Source organism: Primulina tabacum, chromosome 18 (assembly GCF_025594145.1).
Source record: "Primulina tabacum isolate GXHZ01 chromosome 18, ASM2559414v2, whole genome shotgun sequence".
In the NCBI taxonomy this organism is placed as follows: Eukaryota; Viridiplantae; Streptophyta; class Magnoliopsida; order Lamiales; family Gesneriaceae; genus Primulina; species Primulina tabacum.
The window spans coordinates 16947550-16973384 of NC_134567.1; the positions used below are offsets into that span (position 1 = coordinate 16947550).

Here is a 25835-nt window from a genome sequence, read left to right on the forward strand (position 1 = left end):
TGTTGTTGTTTCTGTATGTGTGCATAACGACAGGTGGGACAGGATCTGGGTCGCGACAGAGATGAGAGATCGAGATAGCGTGGAGATTACGGGCCAAGAAGAAGGACTAGTGATGTAATACTAGACATGTATTAGATCCTAAACACTAGTAGAATACTTGTAGTTGAATATGTGAATGTTATTTGGAATTCAATAATATGACAACATTGTGTATGGTGTATGATTTATATACATTAGTTTATAATGTTTAAAAGAAATTTTTTTATGACCCACATTTTCTAGTAAAGATCCAATTAATCCCAAAAAGAATTGAGTTAGAGCCCGGGTCCCCACAACAGGTGATATCTGAGCGATAGATCCTTTAGACTGAGATAGATTAGAATGAGCGGGGTAGATTGAATTTTCTTCCTTTGTTTTGTGGTGCTAGCATGATTTATTGCTTTCCCTATTACATGTTGTCTCGTTATCTGAGTTGATTTACAACATGTATTCGCAAAGACTGAATCAGAACCAATTCTGGATCAGAGGTATATGATCAGAGGAGGGCTGAGACAGATTATATAGATTGTGTACTAATCTGTTTGATAGCCAGATATGCCGCCTCGACGAGTACCACAACCAGCAGCAGGTCGAGCACCAGAACAGGGCAGTACATCCAATGATCTGATGGATGTGACCGCTACCCTGATGGAGACCTTGCTGAAAAGGTTTCAGTCGTTTCGACCACCGACTCTGAAGGGCACAGAAAATTCAGTTGAGTGTGAAAGTTGGCTCGATGATATAGAGATGTTATTTGAATCTCTCGACTACCCCGACGAGCGACGAGTGAAATTGGTTGGACATCAACTGCAAGAAGTTGCAAAGAACTGGGGCTTACCACGAAGAGAGCATTGGAGCATCGTGGCACGCAGATTACTTGGAAGGTGTTTAAGACTGAGTTCTATCAGCGATTCTTTCCCGTCTCCTACCGAAAGGACAAAGGTGCTGAATTTGCCAATTTGAGACAGGGACAGCTGAACATTGAGGAGTATGTTGCCAAATTCTCGTCATTACTCAGATTTGCTCCTCACGTTGCCGAGAATGAAGAGGCCATTGCGGATCAGTTTATCAATGGCCTGAATCCAGAAATCTTTACCTTGGTAAATACCGGTAGGCCCAATAATTTTGCTGAAGCATTGAACCGTGCCAAGGGGGCAGAAGCTGGATTGCTTAGGCAACGAAGCACTTCCTATGTCACTTCGACTCCGAGACCGCCACAACCCTCATTTCAACCCCCTCTCAGATTCGAGAGTGGTGGTAGCAGTAGCGGAAGGAAAGACCAGTTGAAAGCAAAGGGCAAACAGTTTAAGAGATCAAGGAGCAGTTCGTCGAGCTCCAGTGGGTCTCGACAGAGAGGTCCTGGCCAGAGTACAGAGTATACAGGGGTATATTGCAGTTCCTGTGGAGGCCGACATGCCACCGAGCAGTGTCAGGGTGTTATGGGTCGCTGCAACATCTGCAAACAGCAGGGACACTTTGCCAGAGTTTGTCCCCAGAAAGGTGTACAGCAGGCTCAGAGTGTAGGAGCATCTGGTTCAGTAGCTCATCCTGAGAGGCAAGCTTCATCTGTTCATTCCTTTCAGCCCACTCCCACACAGATACAGCCCAGAGCCAGAGGTAGCCAGACTGTGAGCCAACCTCCCAAACAGCAGGCTCGAGTATTTGCATTGACTGAAGAACAGGCCCAAGATGCACCAGATGATGTGATTGCAGATAACTGTTTTCTTTGCGGTTATCCTGCCTATGTAGTGATAGACACGGATGCATCTCATTCTTTCATATCTGAGCATTTTGCATTGTTGCATTCATTGCCTGTCGATTCATTATCTGCTGTAGTGTCTATTTCTTCTCCGTTGGGAAGTGGTCTTATATCTGTGACTTCAGTTAGACATTGTATACTACAGTTTGAGGGTCACGAGATTGATTTAGATTGTATTGTGCTTGGGTTAGCTGATTTTGATTGTATTGTTGGGATTAATATGTTAACCAAGTACCGAGCCACTGTAGACTGTTTCCAGAAGATTGTCAGATTCAGACCAGAGATGGCTGATGAGTGGAAGTTATACGGTAAGGGTTCCAGATCTCGGATTCTTTTAGTATCTGTTTTGACGATGACTTGATTATTGCAGTAAGGAGCAGAGGGGTTCCTTATATATTCAGTAGATCTACTGAAATCGAGCCCCGCATTGGCAGATCTGTCAGTGGTTTGCTAGTTTGCGGATGTATTCCCAGACGAGATTCTAGGGTTACCTCTAGCCCGAGAGGTTGATTTCAGTATTGATCTTATACCAAGTACAGTCCCTATATCTCGAGCTCCTTATAGAATGGCGCCTATTGAATTGAAAGAATTGAAAGAACAGCTCGAAGATTTATTGGCCAAGGGTTACATCAGACCGAGTGTATCTCCTTGGGGTGCTCCGGTATTATTTGTTCGAAAGAAAGACGGTTCGATGAGATTGTGTATTGATTACCAACAACTGAACAAGGCACCATTGAAGAACAAATATCCATTGCCTCGTATCGACGACTTATTTGATCAGTTGCAGGGATCCTTTGTCTATTCCAAGATCGATCTGAGATCTGGATATCACCAGATGAGAGTCCGAGATGTTGATATACCGAAGACAGAATTCCGAACTAGGTATGGACATTACGAATTTATTGTCATGCCCTTTGGTTTAACGAATGCTCCAGCGGTGTTTATGAGTTTGATGAACCGTATCTTTCAGAAGTATCTAGATGAGTTTGTTATTGTTTTTATTGATGATATTTTGGTATTTTCCAAGAGTGAGACTGATCATGCCGAGCATTTAAGAATTGTGTTGCAGACATTGAGAACAGAGAAATTGTATGCTAAACTGTCAAAGTGTGAGTTTTTGTTGAGACAGGTTGTCTTTTTGGGTCATATCATATCTGGAGACGGTATTTCTGTGGATCCGAGTAAAGTTGAAGCTGTGATTAGTTGGCCTCGACCGACTTCTGTACCAGAGATATGCAGTTTCATGGGTCTAGCAGGATACTACCGGCGATTTATCAGAGATTTCTCCAGTATCGAGAAACCGATTACCCAGTTGACACAGAAGAATGCGCCATTTGTGTGGTCTGAAGCTTGTGAGTCTAGCTTCTTGGAGTTGAAGAAACGACTGACTAGTGCTCCAATGTTGACGATACCTTCAGGTACTGGTGATTTCGTCGTATATTGTGATGCATCTCACAGGGGGCTAGGATCTGTTCTTATGAAGCGAGGACATGTGATTGCATATGCCTCGAGACAGCTGAAGCCACACGAGATTAGTTATCCAATTCATGATCTTGAATTGACGGCCATCGTATTTGCTCTGAAGATATGGCGACACTACCTCTATGGCGAGAAATTTAAAATCTACTCTGATCACAAAAGCCTGAAGTATCTGTTTTCTCAGTCAGAGTTAAACATGAGACAGCGTAGATGGCTCGTTTTGTAAAGGAATTTGATTGCGAGATCAAATACTATCCAGGAAAGTCGAATGCAGCAGCGGATGCCTTGAGTCGAAAGGTATGTTCCCTATCCTTATCGACGATAGGTGTTTCGAATATGATTGAAGATTGCTGTTTGTCTGGATTAACGTTTGATATAGATAGTAGACCACTACGACTTGCTACGATTCAAGTTGAGCCAGATTTGATTTTGAAAATTAAAGCAGCACAAAGAATTGATCAGAATATTCAGAAGTCGATTCAGATGGTCAGATCAGGACATCAATCAGAATATCAGGTACATGATCATATTCTGTATGTGAATAACCGTCTTGTAGTTCTAGATGTTTCAGATTTGAAACAACAGATATTGTCAGAAGCGCACTGTAGTCGGTTCAGTATTCATCCTGGTGGCAAGAAGATGTATAACGATTTGAAGACACAATTTTGGTGGAAACAGATGAAGTCAAATATTGCAGAGTTAGTGTCTAAGTGCTTGAATTGCCAACAAGTGAAGGCCGAGAGGAAGAAGCCCGGAGGTTTACTTCAGAGTTTATCTATTCCTAAATGGAATTGGGATCACATTTCCATGGATTTCGTTACGAAGTTACCACGATCATCCCGGGGCTGTGATGCGATTTAGGTCATTATTGACAGATTGACCAAATATGCATGCTTTATTCCGTACAGAATGACGTATCGACATGATCAGATGGCCGAGATATATATCAGAGAGGTGGTCAGACTGCATGGTGTGCCGAAGTCGATCGTATCAGATCGTGATCCACGATTCACTTCTTATTTCTGGCACAGTCTGCAGCAGGCTTTAGGTACGACATTGCATCTAAACACTGCTTATCATCCCCAGACAGACGGACAGTTAGAGCGGACTATCCAAACATTAGAGGATATGCTGAGATCTGTAGTGCTAGATTTTGGCACTAGTTGGCAAGATTCACTACCACTTTGTGAATTCTCGTACAACAACAGCTATCAGATGAGCATCGAGATGGCACCGTTTGAGGCGTTATATGGCAAAAAGTGCAGATCTCCTCTGTATTGGGATGATGTATCTGAGGTACCAGAACTTGGACCTGATATGATTCGTGAAATGACTGAGAAGGTGAAGATCATTCAGAAGAGAATGAAGACGGCGCAGGATAGACAAGCCAAGTATGCGAACATCAGACGTAGACCGTTAGTATTTGAACAGGGAGACAGAGTATTCTTGAAGATTTCTCCGTTCAGAGGCGTTGTCAGATTTGGCAAACGCGGGAAGTTATCTATGAGATTCTTGAGAAGATTGGCGATCGGGCATATCGACTTGCTCTTCCTCCTTCTTTATATGGGATACATGATGTCTTTCATGTATCGATGCTGCGTAGATACATGCCTGATGCTTCTCATGTCATTCAGCCTGATGAGGCCGAGTTTGATGATACACTGAGTTATTTTGAGCAACCATTACAGATTCTGGATCAAAAAGAAAAACAGCTCAGAACGAAGACTATTCCGCTAGTGAAAGTCCAGTGGAGTCGTCATGGCACTGAAGAAGCGACTTGGGAGACAGAATCAAAGATGAGACAGAGATATCCCGAGCTATTTTCATGATGTGAGTAATTATTCAGTGTTGATGATATTGTTTCTGTTATATACTTTGTATTGATTGCCTTCGAGTTCAAGGACGAATTCATATCTAAGAGGGGGAGAAATGTAATGCCCGAGATTTTAGGTTGATAAAATGAAATTATGAAGTGTTGCATGGAAGAGGCACCGCACCCGCGCCTAGCATTCTACCGCACCCGCGGTTGTGGCTCATGAAATGTGGAAGATCTACAGTAGCTTCACCGCACCCGCGGTCCCCGATGTAGCGCACCCGCGGTGAAGAGGTAGTAGGATATGATGTTGGTACAGTAAGGTCACCGCACCTGCGGTGTAAACAAGAGTGCACCCGCGGTCGCTGTTTTTGAATTTCTGAATGCGGTGCCGTGAGCTGACCGCACCCGCGGTCCAGAGGGAGTGCACCCGCGGTCTTGCGTGCAGAACAAAGAATATGCCATGTGTCCCTTTCCATGCAATTTAATGTGTTGAGTCTTCATTTCAGCTGGTCATCACCGAGAGAAAGGAGAGGAAAAGCTTCAGAATCTTCAAGTTTGCTTCAAGCTTAGAAAATAAATTGTGCAACCTCTAGCCATTCAAACTTCAATCCAAGCATAGATTCTTGCTCCTCTCATCAAGGGCTATCTAAGGATATAAGTATCTTTAAGTTTCAGCATATTTTGAAAGTAAGAGATTGGGGAAAATCAGATTTTGATGGTTATTATGTGTTCTTATGATTATTGTGAATGTATATTCGAAATCGGATCAAAGAAATGATATCATATGCGATCGTTATGATTTTCCAGCATATATTGAGTTGAGATGGTGCAGAATTCAGTCTTGTGGATTGATATTGATAAGAATTATGAGTATTGTTACTGAGTATTGATATTTGAGTTGATCGGTATCAAAAGATTACGTCGTTATGCCGTCGAAAGTTATTGAAATTGCATATTGATCTATTTGCATATTCTACTTGGAGTTGAAGATTGATATGGTGCATTTATACATGTTATTCAGATTATGATTGACAGATTTTATATCACGACTTCGAGACTTCGATTGATTCCAATGAAAAGAAAGGTATAATTCATGTGAATTCGGGAAGATACAACTCGAATTAGATTTGATTTGAGTTTCCCAAAATCATATACTAGATTGTTGTTTATATCTTGTTATGTTTATGCTTTGTTTATAGATGTATATTCAAGCATTAAGATAGGAGAGTTATTGGCAGATTTGCCAAATTTCTAGATGTTCGGTGGTATCGACGCATAGGAGCAGATTGACTCCGATTGTAAACATTCGATACAGACAGGACCGAAGTCTAGGAATAAGACGTACTGTCACCCCGATTGGGAGGGTAGGTGGCAGACTGTGACGTCTTATTCACACCGGGATCGCTAGAGGTTAGATACGAGTCGAGTCCAAGATCTGAATTGATTTCAGTTGCATGCTTATATTGATTTGGTTTCATAGATTATGGAACCTATTACTATTGATTTTATTCATAATGGTATGTTTCATGATTTATATTGTGTATATGCACGTATACCATGTTTTATACTGGGATTTGTTCTCACCGGAGTTTCCGGTTGTTGTTGTTTCTGTATGTGTGCATAACGACAGGTGGGACAGGATCTGGGTCGCGACAGAGATGAGAGATCGAGATAGCGTGGAGGTTACGGGCCAAGTAGAAGGACTAGTGATGTAATACTAGACATGTATTAGATCCTAAACACTAGTAGAATACTTGTAGTTGAATATGTGAATGTTATTTGGAATTCAATAATATGACAACATTGTGTATGGTGTATGATTTATATACATTAGTTTATAATGTTTAAAAGATATTTTTGTATGACCCACATTTTCTAGTAAAGATCCAATTAATCCCAAAAAGAATTGAGTTAGAGCCCGGGTCCCCACACCGGGGGCGATTTTCTGATTTCTTTTAAAATTTTGGGTTAAATTGATATTTTATGAAAATACGGACGTTTTACCCCAACAATAATTTTTATAAAATCAATTTCTTACAAAATAAATAATTGAAATATGATTTTAATTATTTATGGTAAAAGGTGTTTTACAAGAAATTTAATTATTTGAAATTAAATAAAAGTGTTTATTTAATTTGATAATTATAGCGGTTAGTGATAATTTACGAGATACACGATTTATTGATGATATGTAATATTATCGGATTTATATAATATATGATATTATATATTAAAAGGATGATCGAGAGTCATGACCAATTTGCTAGGTATATGTTAGGTTTTACATGTTGTAATTTTTCATTATTTGATAATTATAAAGTGGGCTTGGTTTATGGCCAGTTCCCAACCCTGAAATTTGTATCCCAATGTGCCATGGATATTTAGTGTAAATATTAGAATTAGTGGGAGATCAAGATTTGAAGACGGTGGGCTCGAGATCCTCGAAAGGAGTTTTGAAGATCGAAGACATGTAAATTTTGGAAGCTTATGTAATAGTTGCATTTGCATCCCTACATTTCCCTAGGCTATGGACATGGATCCGTATGTGGCTCGTACGGATCAATTAGCTCTCGGTTATCGATCATCCTTTATTATTATTTATGATGTATGTGATATATTCTAAATAATATGTATGTGCGTTATTATTAATATAATGACAAGAGTTGCATGAATACGGCAATCATACAAACAATCATGGCACGAGTTTTTAAAATTAATGATGAGACAAATTTTTAAAATTAAAATCCCTCATTTTGGATGAGATCCAAAATTTAAATCAAGCCCATTAAAAGGATAATTAAAAGAAAGTGTAATGCCCGAGATTTTGATTCTATTAATCTGAGATTATTGATTATGAACTAATGTGATTATAGCCGGGCCGTTACGAGATCAAATTGGGCCAAGCATATGAATTACACAACTTGTGGACAGAGAGTCTGGCACCCGAGCGGTAGTTTTTGACCGCCCGAGCGCCAATGTTCAACAAAATATGCTGCGGACAGAAGATGTGGCGCCCGGGCGGTAGTTTTTGATCGTCCGAGCGCCAGTGATGATTGTGGAGGACAAAACCTCCCGCGCCCGGGCGGTAAGTTTTAACCGCCCGAGCGCCGAGCAAGCGCCCGAGCGGTAATTCTCGACCGCCCGAGCGCCGCCTGAAAGTGGTGGAAAATGATGACACGTATCATTACATGCAATTGGATATATATATATATACAAATCCTTCAGAATTCATGATAAAGAAAGAAAGAAAGAAGCTCGAGAAAGTTCACAGAAAATCCCTACGCCTTTATATTTCGATCCGTCCGTTAGATTTTGAATCTGACTTCGATACAGTGTTCCTATCAACGCAGGCTACAACTGGACGTAAGTTTTACTACGTTTTGACATGTCTTGAAATTATGATATTGTCAGAATTGAATGAGATTCATATATAGTGCTCTTGACATAGCAGACATCATAGAATCGAAGTCAAATTAAGAAACGGACTGATGATGGAATTGTTATGATTTTCTGATTATATTAATTTGAAATCGGACAGATTTGGATTATGAATGAATTACAGATTATATCGGATATGAGTTATGATTTGTAATTGATGTCTGGTGATTTGGTATTGACGGGATTTGGTATTGACGGGGATACTGAGATTGTGTCGTTCTGTCGTGAATTGGATTAAATCCAGATTAATCAAATTCAATGTTGAATTGAGAGTAGAATATTGATATTATGATTCTTGACATATCGTTTCAGATTTACAGAGATAGTCTTGAGTTCAGAACTGAGATTGCGTCAGACCGAGACAACAAACGAAAGGTATAATTCAATGTGGCATTGGGAGATCGACTTGAGTCGGTTTAGACTTGAGTTTCCCTAAAGCACATACTTTATTTTATTGCATTGATTTGATTGATATACTTGTTCTCTTGAATTATAGATAGCAGGTGTTAGACGAGTAATCTTGTGACAGAAGTGCCTGATAGTGGTGGGATCGCCACGGGCACATTGCACGATGTCACTAGATGGTGTAGAAATCTTGGGACAGATGTGCCTGATAGTGGCGGGATCGCCACGGGCACATTGCACGATGTCACAAGATAGGATATTGGCGATAGAGCCACAGTCCATGACGGTTAGGTCAGGACACTGGATGTTTGGTTATATCGACGTGGATAGAACTGGAGTTTTTTCTATTACTGTTGGTCGATATAGGAATACCACATCTGGAAATCGGGATCCCTAGACTAGGATTGAGTCTAGTCTGAGTCGTGGAGTCACGAGCATTGTCGACAGTTTGATATTGATTATGTTTCAGCTTTTGATATATATTGCTGTTATCTATCCATGCTTTTATGTTTATCATATGATTGCATGTTTCGTTGATTTATACTGGGATTTTATTCTCACCGGAGTTATCCGGTTGTTGTCTTGTTTGTATGTGTACATGACAACAGGTGGGACAGGATCAGGGTCCAGAAGATGAGGAGAGATCGTGATAGAGTGGAGACTTCGGACTTTGATGTATATAGGGTTGTGACACTTGATATTTAGATGTTGAACCTTAGTTTTTATTGCTCTGTAGATGGTACAGGACTTGTACTTTATTTTATACTGAGTTTTATATTAGTTTGATTTCACTACATTCCGCATTAAAAAGAAAAAAAATTTTTATGACCCTAATTACTTGATTAGTAAATTGATCCTGATGACGATTAAGAATTGATTAGCGTCCGGGTCCCCACAACAGGTGGTATCAGAGCGATAGATCCTTTAGAATGAGATAGAAGTTAGTGAGCGGGGTAGATTGAGTTTTCTTTCCTGCTTTTGATTGCTAGCATGATTTACTGCTTTATAATACATGTTTACCTGAAATATCTGATTTTGATATGGTATGGTGTATTATCTGGGATGGATCAGCTGTAAGATGATCCGAAAAGGATTGAAACTGATCTGTTGTACTTGGGTTACTAATCCATTTAATTATCAGATATGCTTCCGAGAAGAGTACCTGAACAGGGTAGTACTTCAAATCCTCCAATGGACGTTACAGCCACTCCAATGGAGACGTTCCTGAAAAGGTTTCAGTCATTTCATCCACCGACTTTGAAGGGTACGGAGAATTCCGTGGAGTGTGAGAGTTGGCTGGATGATATTGAGATGATGTTCGAATCCTTGGAATATACGGATGAGAGGAGAGTGAAATTGATAGGACACCAGTTACACGATGTAACGCCCGAAATTTAGAAGTCCACGCGAACCACATGCATGCAATTATTAAATTCCTTGTGTATTTTAATTAAATGTTTTAATTGCATAAATTAATTATGTGGTGCATATTGACATGTTTAAAATATATTTTTCTATATTGTTGCATTAAAATGTATTTTTAAAAGGTTATTCGAGTTGCGATCGAGGAACGGAGACCGATGGCTGAAAAATAGGAAAATGTTTTTATTAAATAATTGTTTTTAATTATTTAAAATATGGGTGATGCTTTTTCTTTTTTTTTTAAATAAGTGGTTTTGAGGTGAATTTATACGCCGGGACGTAAATTTTATCGTGTTGGATTTTCAACAAAAATACGAACGTTTTAGCAACCCGGCTAATAAATTCACAAACTTATTTAAGCAAAATTATTTTAAATATTTTAATTTAACATTAATGGGCTAGATGGGCCTAATTAAATTGTTAATGGGCCAAGTCTTTAATTAGTGATTTAATTAACTATATATCTCAACATCACAGATATAATACCAGAATTCATAACCAATATCAGTACAACTCAAAATCTGAATAATAACACAACTCTGATATAGAATCTCAACTAAATCAACTCTGAAAGTCATAACAATTTCATAAACAGTCTATTCTTTAATCTGACTTCAGTTATACAATGTCTACTGTAGCAGAAACATCATATCTGATTCATATTCAATTCTGACAATATCATAACTTCAAATCATGTCTAAACGTAACGAAACTTACGTCCAGTTGTAGCCTGCGTCGATAGGAACACAGTACTGAAGTCGGATTCAAAAACAGACGGACGGATTTCTCACAAAAGGCGTAAGGTTTTTCTCTCAAAAGCTTTGACCCTTTTTCTGAACTTTGATAAGAAGAATCGTGCAATTCTTATATATATATACTACATGCAACACCAGGAAACGTGGCTTATTTTTCATGTTGCACGTCGCACCACGGGTGCGCTCCATGTATTGATATGCATCAACTTTCCCCGAAGCTTGGACCGCGGGTGCGCTCTGTATTTTAACGCGGGTGCGTTGACCCTACTGGTACAACACTGCGGGTGCGGTCTGTCTAGCACCGCGGGTGCGGTGTCACTTTCGTAATTAATCTCCAACTCTCTGTCCATCAACCGCGGGTGCGGTCTTGTTCGTAGCGCGGGTGCGGTCTAGACTTTATGCAACACTTCATAATCTCATTTAGTGCTTCTCATTACATGTCATGCATACTCATATCTTCCGAATATCACATTAATGAAGACTAATAAATCTCGAGCCTTACATTTCTCCCCCTCTAAGAAATGATTTCGTCCTCGAAATCGCAAGTAATCCATTCAGGCATATAAGAAGGAATGTATACAGAGTTTAAATCAAAAACTTATCTCAATGAATCCATTCTGAAATCTTAATCTCATATCATATTCTGTCTTTCAAGGAATATTTCTAATGCCCCGACGACTTTATTGTGTATGCAACCGTAGAATACTCTTCGTTCTAAATTTTTTTCCTTTCACGAATCTCTGATTCCAGACTGAAGTAGTCATTCAAGAAGTATAAAATCATAATACTACTCGAAATCATTTTAATCGAATCAATCGCAAAATATTGGCTATACAACATCCGTATATACCAATCAACGGCTCATACCAAATCAATATCATTTGCTGATATCAAATCTGTTTATCCCAGTCAAGGATATATTAAATTTTCGGCCCCAAATACCAATCGTCATCATCCGACGTTGGCGTATTAAGTCTGTCTGGTCGGAGCTATCTTCATTCTCTTCTGAATTAGCTACATTTTCTTTGTCATATCTCTGACCGTATCAAATCTTATCTCAGGTATCTCCGAGATATTATTCTTATACCAAAGAAATCTGTAGTACTCAGTGTACACTATATCATCTGTAACTATCTTATTACTTTTCTGATGGCTATTATCATACTATAATTCATAGCATGAAAATGTGTCATATTAACTAGTGCTATCATCCAGCACTACAACTTCATAATTATCCTTCAATATCTAGATAGTACACTCTGGCTATCTGTCAGTCTGTGGATAATATATGAATGAGTTCATGGTGTATTCTGCCACAATTACAAACTCAATCAAAATCACAATCTGATATAGTCTAGTTCTACATTCTGATCAATCTGACTATTTCTTTGACATCGATCTTTGTCATCTAGTCATGTTTGTACGTCATCTTGTACAAACTAATAGATATAGATTGAACAATATGTCAATCACAATCATATCATATCACAATCTGGAAAGTATTGCAGTGGTCTTATTACGAAATTCATCGAAATATACTCCTCATGTCTAGTCAAGAATATACAAATTCTGTAATAAATCTTCTGATCTCTATCATTCTATCTTCATTTATTGGCGGTTCAGACATTTCAGCATAAATTCTGCCATAACTGATTTAATCTGTCTATATCAAAACTATCTATTCGAATTATCATATACTTTCTGTTACCGGAATGACTACTGAATCTATTTCTGTGCGCTTCTGACCCTATCTGTCATTTCCAATTCGAACTATTTGGTATAAACAATCAGTTAATGATATAAATTAAGGAAAAATACCTACCTGGTATATTCGATTTTGACTATCGATATCAAATTCTGTTGTACAATTCTGAAACATTTGGCATCACCAGATAATCATTCTCATACCGTAACAAAATCACATATCTGCCACTCTGATCGATGTTCTGCTCTGATTATCGAAATTAAGCTCTGAACATTCTGATTATATTTCTGATCTACTGAAGTTCTCGAATTCAACTCTGATTCGGTTTGAATAATCTATATCAAACACTGACTCAGAATAACAGTACTATCAAATCAGATTCATAATATCAATAATCTATACTGATCTAGTGAGTTTAGTAAACTCATAAAACGGCAGTTCCTGGCAATATTGTCAATTCTGACTAATCAATCACGTCTTCATGTTGTTCTGATCAACTGCTATATATCATCTGCAAATATAATATGCCCTCAAACAATATAAGCTGTCTCAAATATTGTGTTAGAACAATAAAAATACTCAAGAAGTTACAAAACAACAATCGTATAAGATAATCTGCCAACGAAGACCAAAATAAATTTCTGACATTCTGAATTTTCTGATCTTTTTGACATCGGTATCGTTCTCAGTCACTGATCACAAGCTCAACTATGTAAAAATCAATCGGTATATTGACTTCAGATATCGCTTATTCTGACTACAATCTGTTTTAAAGCAAGATTCTTATCTAAATAATTTCTGTATATAATATTCACAGTTCTCCGAGTATTCAATACAATCTTCAGATATTCGATTCAGTCAATCAGATGCTGTAAGTATATTAAAACATCATAGATACAACGAGCATGAAATCATCATAATATCTATGAACATCATAGATACAACGAGCATGAAATCATCATAATATCTATGAACATACTGAAATATGCCACCGAGAAACACTAAATCAAATGTAACTCCTGGTCGGTACTCTTCTACTGATCTTTCAATTCTTTCACTCCATTCAGTGACATTCTGCACATTCAATATCATTCTGTACTGAACTCTAAAACACAACCTGTACCTGGTATCAATTCAATTCTGAAATCTATCTTTCTGATATAAAGCAAATCTGAAATCTTATCGGGCAATTATCAGCCAACTCGTACATCACTGGCAATCTGCCAATGCTAGGCTCGATTTCAGTACATCTACTGAATACATAAGGATACCATCTGCTCCTTCATGTATCAATCGAGTCATAATCAATACAGATATCAAAGGAATTCTAAATCTAGAATCCTTACCGAGGAAATCTTTACTCATCAGCCATATCTGGTCTGAATTTTATACTCTCCTGAAAGGAATCTATAATAGTTCTGTACTTGTTCAGCATATTAATATCAATAATGCGGTCAACTCAGAAATACAAGTACATCATAATCTAACTCGACCTCATTCTCATCTTACTGTAGTATACAATATTTCACAGAAATCTCTGATATCAATCTTTCTTTTCCAACAAGTAAGGGAATCAATACTACAGTACCATCAGACTCAACAGATACAGCGTATCTCAATGCAACTCAGTCAAAGATAATCGTAGGGAATGCATTAGTATATATCAATACCTATGCAATATAATCATAAAAGAACAGTACCTGCCACTCTATCATCAGGTGTGTCCGGTGTCTGTTCCTCGGTCTTCTGCTCCCTAAAATCTTCGGGAACTTCTCTGAGGACAAACTCTAGCAAGGTGTCCCGGCTGTCTACAAATATGACAACTACCAGTCACTCCCTAGCATTGCTCTGTGGAATGTTTCCCTCCGCAAGTTCTGCAATATACTCCAGTATGACTCGGGCTGGAACTACTGGAGCTAGACAAACCACTTAGTCCGCTCCCTAACTTCTTAGACTGTTTCTTTCGAGCTTTCGGCAAATCTTGCTTTCCACTCGTACTGCCTTTATCAAATCTAAGAGGGGATTGCTGTGTCTGGGGTTGCATCGCACACACCCTTTTTAGTTGTCTAATAAGACTCGCCTCCGCTCTCTTCGCTTTACTCAAGGCATCAGCAAAATGATAAGGTCGCTGCATATTCATCAATGCAACTATCTCCGAGTTCAATCCTCTGATGAACTGATCCGCTACAGCTTCATCATTCCCAATTACATTAGGAGCAAAACGCAGTAGAGTAGAGAATTTAGCAACATATTCTTCAATATTCAGTTGACCTTGTCTCAAATTCTCAAACTCTGCTTTCTTGTCCTCTCGGTACGAAACTGAGAAAAATCTTCGATAAAATTCAGTTCTGAATATTTCCCACGAAATCACTGTAGCTCTCTGTTCTAGCATTCTTTTACTTGTAATCCACCAACTTCTGGCAGTCTCTCGTAACTGGTGGAATATCAGTTTAATTCTCTGTTCATCTGAATAATCAAGTAAATCAAACAGTATTTCTATGTCATCAAACCAGTTCTCACAATCTTCAGACGTCTCGACATCACTCAGAATCGGCGGCTGAAATAACTGAAATTCTTCCAACTATATTTCCATCTGAGTTTCTGATACATCTATCTGTTCAGTCGAAGTACTACCCCTTTCTGAATTCTCCGTGGAGGTATATCTGCTTATCAAAACATTAGTACTCAAATACTACAAATCTGTTCCAATCTTTCTCTGATCATCTTACTGCTGATCATGAATCAGATCTGATTCATACTCAGTAATACATATTACCAGTTCAAATCTGATAATTAGATAACATGTATTTCAAAGCAGTAAATCATAGTTTCATGCTAGCATACATAATGTAAATCAACATTAACATAAATCTCATGCTAGCAATCACATGCAAGGAAAGAAAACTCACTCTACCCCGCTCATTCTCTTCTATCTCAGTCTAAAGGATCTATTGCTCTGATACCACCTGTTGTGGGGACCCGGACGCTAATCATCTTCTTAATCATCTTTGAGATTTAATTATCAAGTAAGATAAACAGGGTCTAAAAATTTTTCTTTTTAAAATATAAGTGCGGAACGTAATGGAATTTAACTAATATACATCTCAGTATAAAAGTACAATAATGTACAACAATTATTCAAACTAGTCTAAGGTTCAACTACTAATTTCCAGTATTAAACCAAGTCTACGTCCAAGTCCGGAATCACCACTCTAATCTCGATCTCTCATCATCCTCTTGACCCTGATCCTGCCCCACCTGTTGTCATGCACACATACAAACAAGACAACAGCCGGATACTCCGGTGAGAATAAATCCCAGTATAAATAATGTATACATGCAGTTAACTGAATTAACATAAAAGCATGAATTATATCTGATCACATGTAGCATAATCAAACAACATGTATCCATACCAGTCTGTAAATAAAACATGAATCGTCATCTACGAAACATAAATCAATACGGATCTGTAAATCGAATTCTAGTCTCAATATCTAAAACTCGACTCATCTCTCATTCTAATCTAGGGATCCCGGTGAATAAGAACGTAACAAGTCTCCCACCTACTACTACCAGTCGCAGTGGCGGTACATTCTTATTTCTGGACTTTGGTATAATCTATATCGAATAGAATGCTATCTGTATCTGAAGCATAACGATATACCAAACGTCCAGTGCCTTGGCGTATCTACCAAGACTAAGCCTATTCTGACAATGTGCAATGGGTCAGTGACAAGTCTGTCAAAATCTAACCCCTCTATCAGTGACTCTTACTTAATAGCTCTCTGCTTTCTACTTCTAATTCAATAGAATAAACATACTCATTAAAACACAAAGGTATAAAAACAATACCATACAAGTATGTGATTTAGGGAAACTCGAGTTAAATCTAACTCAAGTCGATCTCCCAATTAACATCCATTTATACCTTTCTCTTCTCGGTCTGATGAAGACGAAGTCTTGTATTCCAATCTGTCCATATCCAAATCTGATAATGACGATCATATAAATACCATATCAGTATCTAACTCAATTCAAGACCTGTTCTGATCAATACTCAAATCAGTATATAATCTGATCCATATCTGAACAAGGTACAATCTAATTCATATCAATGATATCACGATACAATCGAAATCATTACTGAATCTGATCAATATCAATCTACTGATGTTTCGACGGCATAATAATACAGTCACGATAATCCCGTCTATCTCAACATCACAGATATAATACCAGAATTCATAACCAATATCAGTACAACTCAAAATCTGAATAATAACACAACTCTGATATAGAATCTCAACTAAATCAACTCTGAAATTCATAACAATTTCATAAACAGTCTTTTCTTTAATCTGACTTCAGTTACACAATGTCTACTGTAGCAGAAACATCATATCTGATTCATATTCAATTCTGACAATATCATAACTTCAAATCATGTCTAAACGTAACGAAACTTACGTCCAGTTGTAGCTTGCGTCGATAGGAACACAGTACTGAAGTCGGATTCAAAAACAGACGGACGGATTTCTCACAAAAGCTGTAAGGTTTTTCTCTCAAAAGCTTTGACCCTTTTTCTGAACTTTGATAAGAAGAATCGTGCAATTCTTATATATATATACTACATGCAACACCAGGAAACGTGGCTTATTTTTCATGTTTCACGTCGCACCGCGGGTGCGCTCCATGTATTGATATGCATCAACTTTCCCCGAAGCTTGGACCGCGGGTGCGCTCTGTCTTTTAACGCGGGTGCGCTGACCCTACTGGTACAACACCGCGGGTGCGGTCTGTCTAGCACCGCGGGTGCGGTGTCACTTCCGTAATTAATCTCCAACTCTCTGTCCATCAACCGCGGGTGCGGTCTTGTTCGTAGCGCGGGTGCGATCTAGACTTTATGCAACACTTCATAATCTCATTTAGTGCTTCTCATTACATGTCATGCATACTCATATCTTCCGAATATCACATCAATGAAGACTAATAAATCTCGAGCCTTACATGAACCTCAAACTGTAGTATACAATGTCTAACTGAAGTCACGGATATAAGACCACTTCCCAACGGAGAAGAAATAGACACTACAACAGATAATGACTCGACAGGCAATGAATGCAACAATGCGAAATGCTCAGATATGAAAGTATGAGATGCACCCGTGTCTATCAATACATAGGCAGGATAACCGCAAAGAAAACAGTTACCTGCAATCACATCATCTGGTGCATCTTGGGCTTGTTCTTCAGTCAGTGCAAATACTCGAGCCTGCTGCCTGGGAGGTTGTCTCACAGTCTGGCTACCTCTGGCTCTGGGCTGTGTCTGTGTAGGAGTGGGCTGAAAGGAATGAATAGATGAAGCTTGCCTCTCAGGCTGAGCTACTGAACCAGATGCTCCTACACTCTGAGCCTGCTGTACACCTCTCTGGGGACAAACTCTGGCAAAGTGTCCCTGCTACTTGTAGATGTTGCAGCGACCCATAACACCCTGACACTGCTCGGTGGCATGTCGACCTCCACAGGAATTGCAATATACCCCTGTATACTCTGTACTCTGGCCAGGACCTCTCTGTCGAGATCCACTGGAGCTCGACGAACTGCTCCCTGATCTCTTAAACTGTTTGCCCTTTGCTTTCAACTAGTCTTTCCTTCCGCTGCTGCTACCACCGCTCTCAAATCTGAGAGGTGGTTGAAAAGAGGGTTGTGGCAGTCTTGGAGTCGGAGCAACATAAGAAGAAGTGCTTCGTTGCCTAAGTAATCCAGCTTCTGCCCCCTTGGCTCGATTCAATGCTTCAGCAAAATTATTGGGCCTACCGGTATTCACCAAAGTAAAGATTTCTGTATTCAGGCCATTGATAAAATGATCAGCAACGGCTTCCTCATTTTCTGCGACATGAAGAGCAAATCGGAGCAATGCAGAGAACTTAGAAACATACTCCTCAATGTTCAGCTGTCCCTGTCTCAAATTGGCAAATTCAGCACCTTTGTCTTTTCGGTAGGACACGGGGAAAAATCGCTGATAAAACTCAAGCTTGAACACCTTCCAAGTAATCTGCGTGCCACGGTGCTCCAATTCTCTTTTCGTAGTCAACCACCAGTTCTTTGCTACTTCTTGCAGTTGATGTCCAACCAATTTCACTCGTCGCTCGTCGGGGTAGTCAAGAGATTCAAATAACATCTCTATATCATCGAGCCAACTTTCACACTCAACTGAATTTTCTCTGCCCTTCAGTGTCGGTGGTCAAAACGACTGAAACCTTTTCAGCAAGGTCTCCATCGGTGTAGCGGTCACATCCATCGGATCATTGAATGTGCTGCCCTGTTCTGGTGCTCGACCTGCTGCTGGTTGCGGTACTCATCGAGGCGGCATATCTGATTATCAAACAGATTAGTACACAATCTATATAATCTGTCTCAGCCCTCCTCTGATCATATACCTCTGATCCAGAATCGGTTCTAATTCAGTCTTTGCGAATACATGCTGTAAATCAATTCAGATAACGAGACAACATGTAATAGAGAAAGCAATAAATCAAGCTAGCACCACAAAAGCAAGGAAGAAAATTCAATCTACCCCGCTCATTCTACTCTATCTCAGTCTAAAGGATCTATCGCTCTGATACCACCTGTTGTGGGGACCCGAACTCTAACTCAATTCTTTTTGGGATTAATTGGATCTTTACTAGAAAATGTGGGTCATAAAAAAAAATTTCTTTTAAAATTATAAACTAATGTATATAAATCATACACCATACACAATGTTGTCATATTATTGAACTCCAAATAACATTCACATATTCAACTACAAATATTCTACTAGTGTTTAGGATCTAATACATGTCTAGTATTACATCACTAGTCCTTCTTCTTGGCCCGTAATCTCCACGCTATCTCGATCTCTCATCTCTGTCGCAACCCAGATCATGTCCCACCTGTCGTTATGCACACATACAGACACAACAATAGCCGGAAACTCCGGTGAGAACAAATCCCAATATAAAACATGTATACATGCATGTCATGCAATTTCATAATAAATCATAACACATGTTTCAGTAATTATGACACATTAGTGAATACAGATAAAACAATTCGACTCTTACTCTTTAACTCGACTCGTATCTAAATCTAGGGATCCCGGTGTGAATAAGATGTCACAGTCTGCCACCTACCCTCCCAATCGGGGTGACGGTACGTCTTATTCCTAGACTTCGGTCCTGTCTGTATCGAATGTCTACAATCGGAGTCAATCTGCTCCTATGCGTCGATACCACCGAACATCTAGAAATTTGGCAAATCTGCCAATGACTATCCTATCTTAATGCTTGAATATACATCTATAAACAAAGCATAAACATAACAAGATATAAACAACAATCTAGTATGTGATTTTGGGAAACTCAAATCAAATCTAATTCGAGTTGTATCTTCCCGAATTCACATGAATTATACCTCTCTTGTCGTTCAATCTTTGTCGATGTCGAAGTCTCGATGTCAAAGTTGCCAATACAAATCTGAAATGGCATAGTCAATGTGCATTCTATCAATCTCTAGTACACAACACTACACATAGAAATCAATATTTCATTTCAAGTCATTTCGACGTCATAACGGCGGATTCTCGATACCGGTCATATCAACACAACATAATCAATATCAACAACTCACCATTCTTATCATAACACATTCTAAGCTCTGAAATCTGTATATGCTCAATCAATTATATGCTGAAATTTCACACGAATCGCATACGGTCTCATTTCTTCGTTCCGGTTTCAATTACCCTATGTTCAACATATCAAGAACACATACTAACCATCATATCATAATTCTTTCAACACATGGAATCTAAATCATGCTGAAACGTAACCAAACTTACATCCTCTTGTAGCCTTGGGTGAGAGGAGCACAAATCTAGTCTCGGATCGCAATTTGGTTAAACGGATTTGTCACAACCAAGTGTTGAAGAGGAAGAGGAAAAGCTTGAAGCATGAAGGAGATTCTTTCGTTGCTGTTCTGCTGAATGAGGAAGGAATGAATCATGCACTAAGTATATATATATCATGCCATGTGTCAACATAAGAATCAAAGGTGGATTTCTCGCACAGAGCACAGCGGGTGCACTCCTTCTTGACCGCGGGTGCGGTCCTGTTTTCACCGCGGGTGCGTTCACCCTACTGTGAATTTTCCACATTTCATGAGCCACAACCGTGGGTGCGGTAGAATACTAGGCGCGGGTGCGATCTCTCTTTATCAATATATTCAAGTTTTGCAACGTCGTTTTTTCCCGTCTGTTCTTGCATTCCTTATTCATAATATATATCAATTCAAACGTATCAACAAGAATCTCGGGCATTACACAATGGGTCGTAAAAAAAAAAGGAATCAAATGCTACAGTTGAGATGATACAAGTAGTACATGATGATAAGCTAAATGAAGTTACTAATGCAGAGCACCCTGTACTTGCTGATGGAGAAGAACATCTTGTAGATGTGCAGAGGAACAAGAGAGGCCCTACGTTGATGAGTAAACTAATTGCTACTGCCAGATGGGGGAAAAAAGCAAATATTGATTATGATGACATGGGGCGGCCAGCATACAATGCAAATGGAAGGGCTTTACAATCATACATTGGTTCTATTGCTAGAACCATGGTGCCAATCAGTATAAATTCATGGCATGAAGTTCCAGAAAACATAAAACAAAAACCGTTTGAAGAGATCTCGGTAAGTACAAGCTTCAATTTGAATTTACAGTCATACTTGCACCTCTAACTAATCTGTTTTTATTGCAGAATGTCTTTGAACTAGCGCCACAAAGTGAGTATGCTGTGACGAATTCAACATCTCAGAAGTGGCGAGATTTCAAAAACAAATTGACTAGTAGATTTATTTGGCCGAACAAAGATAATCCTGAAAATTTGATTTCTCCACCAAGTCAGTATCAACTCCCAATAGCATATTGGAAAGCATTTGTGGATGCGAGACTAGATCCATCATGGGAGGTACTTTAATAATTGATATGTTTCCTCACGAATTTATTAAATTCAATATTTAACTGAGCCAACATAATGATGTAGGTTACTCATGAAAAACAAAAACAACGGACCATGCATTGTAAATATCACCACAGAATGTCTCGCAAGGGTTACGTCGGCTTGGAGGCTGAACTGGTAAGAAACAGAGCAATATATTTGTAATTTTTAGCATGTTCTTCATGTTATTAAACATATGAATTTTGAAATCGTAGCGGAACAAAAACATGGTTGCTGAAGATGAGGAAGTTGATAGATCTGTGCTTTGGCGTAAAGCTCGAGAAGACAAATCTGGCAACATAACATGTTCGGAGACATCAGAAGTAGCTGAAAAAATTGTAAATGTTTAGTTTTATTCAATCGCCATATTGCCTAGATAAATAACACTGTAGTTTGTGAATTGATTTGTCATGTCTCCAATTGTAGGATGAATTGTTGGAAAAGAAAGGCAAAGGAGAGTTCAAATCTTCTGGAATGAATGACGTGTTAACCGCTGCCTTAGGAAGCCAAAAACACTATGGAAGGGTTCGAGATGTGCGAGGTTTCGTAAAACCACAAGTATACTTTAAAACTCCAAGAAAGAAGAGAGAAACAATCTCAAAAGCTGTGATTGAAAATGTAAAAGCACAATCGGAGGAGACTAAAAGTTTGAAAGCTGAATTGGAAAAGCTGAGGTCTCAACTTGCTGCTGTGATTCCATTAATCAATGTTCGATCTTCTGAGACTGTAGCATCAAAGAAGTTCTCAGGAGTGAAAGACTCAAAATTGTCAGATGATGTGGAAGAAGTTTATGATTGCGGCACTTCAAATACGAAGGTTGTATGTCTCTGAATTTAATGTAAATTAAATTCTATTCACCTCCATATAAAAATATATCATGTCCTTTTGTTCTTGAAAGGGGAAAAAATGTCACCTGGCTGTAAAAGAACGCAAAAACGTGGTGGCTTATGGCACAATAATATCAGAAGGAGGTCCAAATGTTATGATTCACCATGTTCCACTTGGGGAAGAGAACTTCAAGGTATCTATTGATGTTGTCTTAGATGAAAAAGCACAGCTTCCGATCCCAATTAAGTTTGGACCAACAATTATCAGTGATGCTGTTAGAGTCATTGTTGGTTCGCCTAAAGAGTTGGTTATTTTTCCAACGACAAAGGTACTTTAGGTTTTCATTTGACTTTGTGTTTGCAATTGTCAGATATGTTGCTCGAAAAATGTTTTATTTTAAAATACTTGTATAAATAATATTTTAAATTGTAGAGGAAGGGGAAACCTCAATCATTTGCGCTTGCGGATGTTCCTGGTCAGCGCGACAAGTTCAAAGAAATTGAAAAAACATTACTCATGTCGTGCAAGTATATCTACTCTCATGTTGTTAGATTGTTGAATGAATCGGATACCATATACATTGAGTTTGAGGACGCTATGTTTGGACATCCTAAAAGCATACGGTTGCTAAGAGAAGATATATTACGCTTTATGGAGATGAGAGAGATAGGTGTCAGACAAATTTTAGTTTACAGGGGACATATATAATGTCTAACTTACAATATTTGTTCATTTATATAATTTTTTTGTGGTACTTGTTCATATTTTGAAAATTTTCTAAACGATATATTTTTGCATCTATATCTTGTAGTCACCTCTACAAATATTTGAAGGAAAAAGACAAGGCTGTTTATTTTTTGTTTGTGGATCCCGGTAATATACCTACATGCCCGATTGGCACAGATGGCCGTGACTTATAACAACATATTGATGACCAGTTGGAAGCAGTGTGTAGAGATAGCATCTGCCTCATCCCATACAACACTGGGTAAGATTTTAGTTATTTATAGATTTCTACTTTATGATAGTCAATGATGTAATTTCATTTTTTCAGGTACCATTGGATCTTGACTATCGTCAACGAAGATAAGAATATGATATATTTATTGGATTCTACGTCTAACAGGAACCGAGATGATACATGGAAAACTATTGTGAAAAAGTAGGTAGTAGCTTATGTTGATTTTGAATACATTAACTTATAAATATGCAAAAAAATAACTTCTTACTTTTTAAAATGTAGTGGGGTGAAGATGTACAATGCCTCGAAGGGTATTTCTAAAGGGCCAGGTTTTAAAATATTGATGGTATGTATCGTACTTATTTATGAATACATGAATTGATAGTGGTTATTAATTAGATTGTGATTGTTGCATTAACATTTCAATTCCATTATAGGGTAATCTAAAACAAAGTGGTTATGTTGAATGTGGATATTGTGTGATGAGGTACATGAAAGAGATAGTCGATTGCGATGATCCACAGTTGGAGAAGATGGTGAGTTTCTTCTTGGGATAAATTTGTTGATTGATTGAGATGAATTGTTGCCATTAAGATATATTTTATTGTTGAGATAATGTGTTGCCATTGGGATATATTTTATTGTTGATATAATTGCTTGAGATGAATTGTTGTCATTGTGATATATTTTATATTAGTGATATTTTAGCTGAACACAGTAACTTGTTTGCCTTTGGATTCTGCAGATTTTATATTAGTGAAATATGGATTTTGTATCAGATTTTGGCAGTACCGTAGCTGCTAAAATTCAGATTTTGTATGTTGGATTCTGCAGTGTGAATAACCACTGATAATAGTGAATAACCACTGATGTTAGCCGAGTCAGAAACCATAGGCTCTTCAATGAAAAGTTTCATGAATTGGTAGCCGATTCAAAAACCATATCATCTTGAATAACCACTGATATTAGTGAATTGGGTCTAGTAATTGAAAAGTTTCATGAATTGGTAACTCTTGAAAACTATACAGATCCCCATGATTCTTCAAATCTGTACCATTGCATAATATTGCTTTTACCTATCTTCTTCGTTCATTTTCCTTTGTTGTATCTACAGAGAGTTCTTAAATGCTTTAATTAAGTTCCCCGTTCTTTTAGTTTGTAGTTCCAGTAATACAAATTGAGATACAAAACTGTTATGGAATTGTTAACTTGGTGAACTTAGCAATGAAAAGTCCACTCGTAAACGAAGTTGATGGATCAAAACGCAGTGTCTTTGGTATTCTTGCAAGGCTAACCCTTTGCATCTTCTATCTCTACCAATTCTGTAAAAACGGTTTTCCTTCTTGCATAGCTTTATATCCAAGTTGTCATCTTCATGTCGTCACTGCCTTCGTTAACTTGTAACCGAGAACTGGAAATGCATATTTTGTGATTTTTGGACTTTTCTGCCGAGAAATGGTACATTGACATTAACCAAAAACAACTCAAAACAGAAATTCTAGACATTTTTTGGTTATGTGATTTTTGGACTTTTCTGTCCAAGCATCTGTGTTTTCAGTCGAGAACTGGTACAATCATATTGTATGCTGATGCACAATCAGATTTTCCTTTGAGTCGATTCTTGGTTTATATGCTTCATTAATTGGTTTCTCAGTTTTGTGAAGTTCTCACACACGGCTGTTAGCATATCTGTAATTTTTTGTCATTATATCTACATTGTTTTTTTATTTAAATGCCAACATATATGTAATATGTTCAGATTCCATCAATTTAAATACTTTTTAAATATATATCTGTCAATTTTTATTTAAAATAGAAGAATCTAATGTATTTTCTTTTTTCAATTTCAGTTTGCAGGATGCATCAAGAACCAATTTTACAACCAATCTCAATATGATGAGGTCAGAAGTGAATGGAGTGAATCTGTCTACTACTATGTAGGTGCTTAAATGTATGGTGTATGTTGGGATAAATATTTTGTTTGTCATTGTGGATTTTTGGATATACTTTTGGTTTTGTGGATATATTTTTTGGTTATTTGTGGATTGATGAATATGTAATTGTGGATTCGTGGATATTCATCATTTTTAGATGGATAATTTATGAATTTAATTATATTAGTGTATTAAGTCATATATTGCGAAGTCTTTTTTTAACAATTACTTCATCAAAATAAAAAATAATGAAG

The 25835-nt window shown here is 38.1% G+C and overlaps 1 protein-coding gene and 1 pseudogene across 1 annotated transcript; both read left to right on the plus strand.

The window, feature by feature from the left end:
- The window catches only part of LOC142532324 (uncharacterized), a 45088-nt pseudogene extending 26910 nt beyond the window's left edge, over window positions 1–18178 (plus strand).
- Window positions 18179–23583: 5405 nt separating this feature from the next.
- Window positions 23584–25666, plus strand: LOC142532210 (uncharacterized). The gene is made up of 5 exons (XM_075638501.1): window positions 23584–23674; window positions 23741–23848; window positions 23930–23993; window positions 24085–24183; window positions 25498–25666. Exons 2-5 carry the CDS (start codon window positions 23781–23783, stop codon window positions 25594–25596), a joined length of 330 nt encoding a protein of 109 aa, XP_075494616.1. The 5' UTR covers window positions 23584–23674; window positions 23741–23780; the 3' UTR covers window positions 25597–25666.
- The last annotated feature ends 169 nt before the right edge of the window (window positions 25667–25835 follow it).